This window comes from Sinocyclocheilus anshuiensis, unplaced genomic scaffold, assembly GCF_001515605.1.
Source record: "Sinocyclocheilus anshuiensis isolate Anshui unplaced genomic scaffold, SAMN03320099.WGS_v1.1 scaffold1272, whole genome shotgun sequence".
In the NCBI taxonomy this organism is placed as follows: domain Eukaryota; kingdom Metazoa; phylum Chordata; class Actinopteri; order Cypriniformes; family Cyprinidae; genus Sinocyclocheilus; species Sinocyclocheilus anshuiensis.
Window position 1 is genome coordinate 961,201 of NW_015547713.1, and position 2,785 is coordinate 963,985.

General features: G+C 40.6%; 1 protein-coding gene and 1 long non-coding RNA gene across 4 annotated transcripts in view; one reads left to right on the plus strand and one right to left on the minus strand.

The window, feature by feature from the left end:
- On the plus strand, positions 1–1,322 carry LOC107704105 (uncharacterized). Its single transcript, XR_001635907.1, has 2 exons — positions 1–954; positions 1,219–1,322. It is a non-coding gene; the product is annotated as an uncharacterized LOC107704105 (long non-coding RNA).
- A 98-nt stretch (positions 1,323–1,420) lies between these two features.
- Positions 1,421–2,785, minus strand: part of LOC107704104 (trafficking kinesin-binding protein 1-like) — a 47,694-nt gene continuing 46,329 nt past the window's right edge. For all 3 annotated transcript variants that reach the window (XM_016506956.1, XM_016506959.1, XM_016506958.1), the window contains one exon: positions 1,421–2,470. In XM_016506956.1, the coding sequence (XP_016362442.1) occupies positions 1,705–2,470 (766 nt within the window). In that variant the 3' untranslated portion in view covers positions 1,421–1,704. The remainder of the gene's footprint in view (positions 2,471–2,785) is intronic.

Genomic DNA, 2,785 nt, shown 5'->3' on the forward strand with positions numbered 1-2,785 from the left:
TCCTCTGCAAAGGGGAGCTTCTAAAATTCACTTTTCACCAGTGTCATTGCTTTTACATTACCCCCCCACCCCCTCAAGTTTAGGTTTTTTCTTTTTATGTATAAAAAGTTAGCATGTTTAAATCCTTTGCATATTTACCATTTACAATATACAAGTAAAACGTCCCTTCAGTAATCTGATGAAATAAACACCATTGAAATGCCAGATACCTCTGTAGTTCTGAAACACATTCAACGAAGGTCATGCTGATTAAATGTGCCCACACACACATACAGTACACACACATTTACACCTGAGCAGAACGACTCATGCACTTTCAACTGTATGCGCTTCCTCTGCAATACACCAAATAAAATATATCCTTCAAATATCTGCATTGGGAAGTCAACATAACACATAATTACAGTATTTATGTCAGTGCATACTGTGGCAGGCGAAGCTATTATTATACAGTCTGTCAAAAAAAAAAAATATATATATATCAGGCACTATAAATTCCTATTGCACCCTTGAAATCTTTAAAGCTTACAATATATATTTCACTTGCTTTACATACGACACACATCAGTCAGTAGGTTCCAAAACCACAGCAAATGTACAGTTTTTTCAGTTGAACCTGACATCCTTTTGACCAATGAAATTGTAGTTGTGCAATATTCCCCATCAAGCCTTCGATACTGCAATTCCAAATGCCATGTACATCCACACATACACTTATAAATAATGTTGGTCTCAACAAAAGGACATTAAAAGATTACTTAACATGAACACGATTGTGTTTCAAGTTCAAACTTGCTGCAATTCTCCATGCAGCACCTTCACAGCCCCGTGGTCTCGGTTTCTCTCTGAAGTATTTCAGTCAGTCGACTTTTGAGGATGTAAAACACAGAGAGTTTGTGCTAATGTGCAAATTATCACTAATTCACATCAACAGCGCCCTCTATTGAGAGTCGCGTTATTGAACTCTGGTATTACACTATAATTACTTTTATATTATGCATTAATAAGCCGTTTTAGACAATTAATATTACACTGCCGTTATTTAATTGGCTGGACTACATGGAAAAGGCTTCTGTGAAGGTATTTGTACTAATAAAAGCATGTTTTACAGATTTTCGGCACACTATAGGGGCTTATTTAAAGCACTACAACATGGCCATTAAAAAGTAAATTCTGACCTAAAAATCAATAATAAATGACATAACTTCATTGTCTAAGCTACCATTAGCATTAAGGTGCTATCTGTGCTCTTGCTAGCATCACGAAATGAACCAATTTTGAAATGTCACATCGGAAGACCAGATTTACAACAACAACAAAAAAGACACTTTCTTGCTTATCCTCGAGTAGATTTTAAATTCAAAAAGTGCTTAAATTAAAAGTAATTTTGGGGCATGAATTTTCTGCTCTGTTCATATGCTACATTTTCTCGCAGCTAGCAAGTGCAAATTCCTTCTTTTTTTTCACACAATGGCAAAAGCTTGGAATATACCAAGATATGTGACAATGCTGAATGGATTGTTCTGTATATGTTGGTCAGATGGACAGAGACAAAATAGGTTGTTATAGCAACTGTTATAACAAAATAATCTATACAAATATCATCTTAATAACAGGCACTCGAGTTGTCGCAGGGATGATATACTGTATCGATTCAAATTACAAATAAATGAAAGGCAAAAGGGGACGACAGAGAGGCAACATTCACTTTTCATTGAGGCTAGTTTGTCTGGGTGGCCCAGGGGTCAACAGCAGGTCCTCACTGGGAGGCCCCGGGCCCTTCATAGTCATACTAGCCCCAACCATAGCTGGGTAACTGCGGTTTCTTCTCATCCCTGAGTTCAGCACTTGCAGTCCCCCTATAGGGGAAGTTACAATAGTGTGGGCCCCAAATGGCGGTCCCAGCCTTCCCATCCCTGGGGTCAAATTTCTGGGAGCCAGGCTAAACTTCTTCACCTTGTCCAGAAGTCTCAAGTTCTGCACACTGACTTCAGTCTGACACGGTGTGTCTGTCCGAGCCCTTTCGTCTGCCTCCCACACTTCCTTCAGAATTGAGCTGGCTGGTCGTGAAGCCAGAAAGGTTTCGTAGGGGGGGTCTGAGGGGCTGTAGTCTACAGGGAACACAGGACTGGTGGGTTTGGATTTGCTGGGGGAGTTTGGAGGGGTGGAGGGGAGCGTGTCTGGGCCGGTGTGCGTGGGGGTGGCAGTGTGTGATGAACAGGGGTCTGGTGGAGGGGCTCGATCCGCCCGGTCCCAACTGAGAGGGTTATAGACAGCAGCAGATATACCTCTCTCCTGTAGGAGGCGCACTAGTCCCAGAGAGGTACTGGTGGTCTTGGTTGAGTCGCGGAGGTTGGTGAAACTCTCCGCCAGGCTTTGGCGACGAGGTGTGCAAGGAGTGGACACAGGGGTTGAGCGCAGACTGCTGTTGGACATCACACAGGAAGCCGGTGATGGACCTGACAAAAGACTGAGAAAGAAACACTTCATTAGTTTGACGTATCTAGTTATATAAGCCACATGTCAAACTGTGCATTGATAACTTTGTGAATACAATTAAATGAACTGAAATATTCCAATAGTTCTGTGAGTAATTCAATCAAAATGCAGGGAATTTATATATATAAAGAAAAAAACAATTGAATTTTTTATGTATTTTACAAATACATAAAAAGTGACTTGAATTACATTAAAAGATAATTTGTTTTTTTCTAATTTCATGCATTGCCTGGAAATCAAACCCATGACCTTGACATTGTTAGCACCTGTTTGACCTACAGGAATG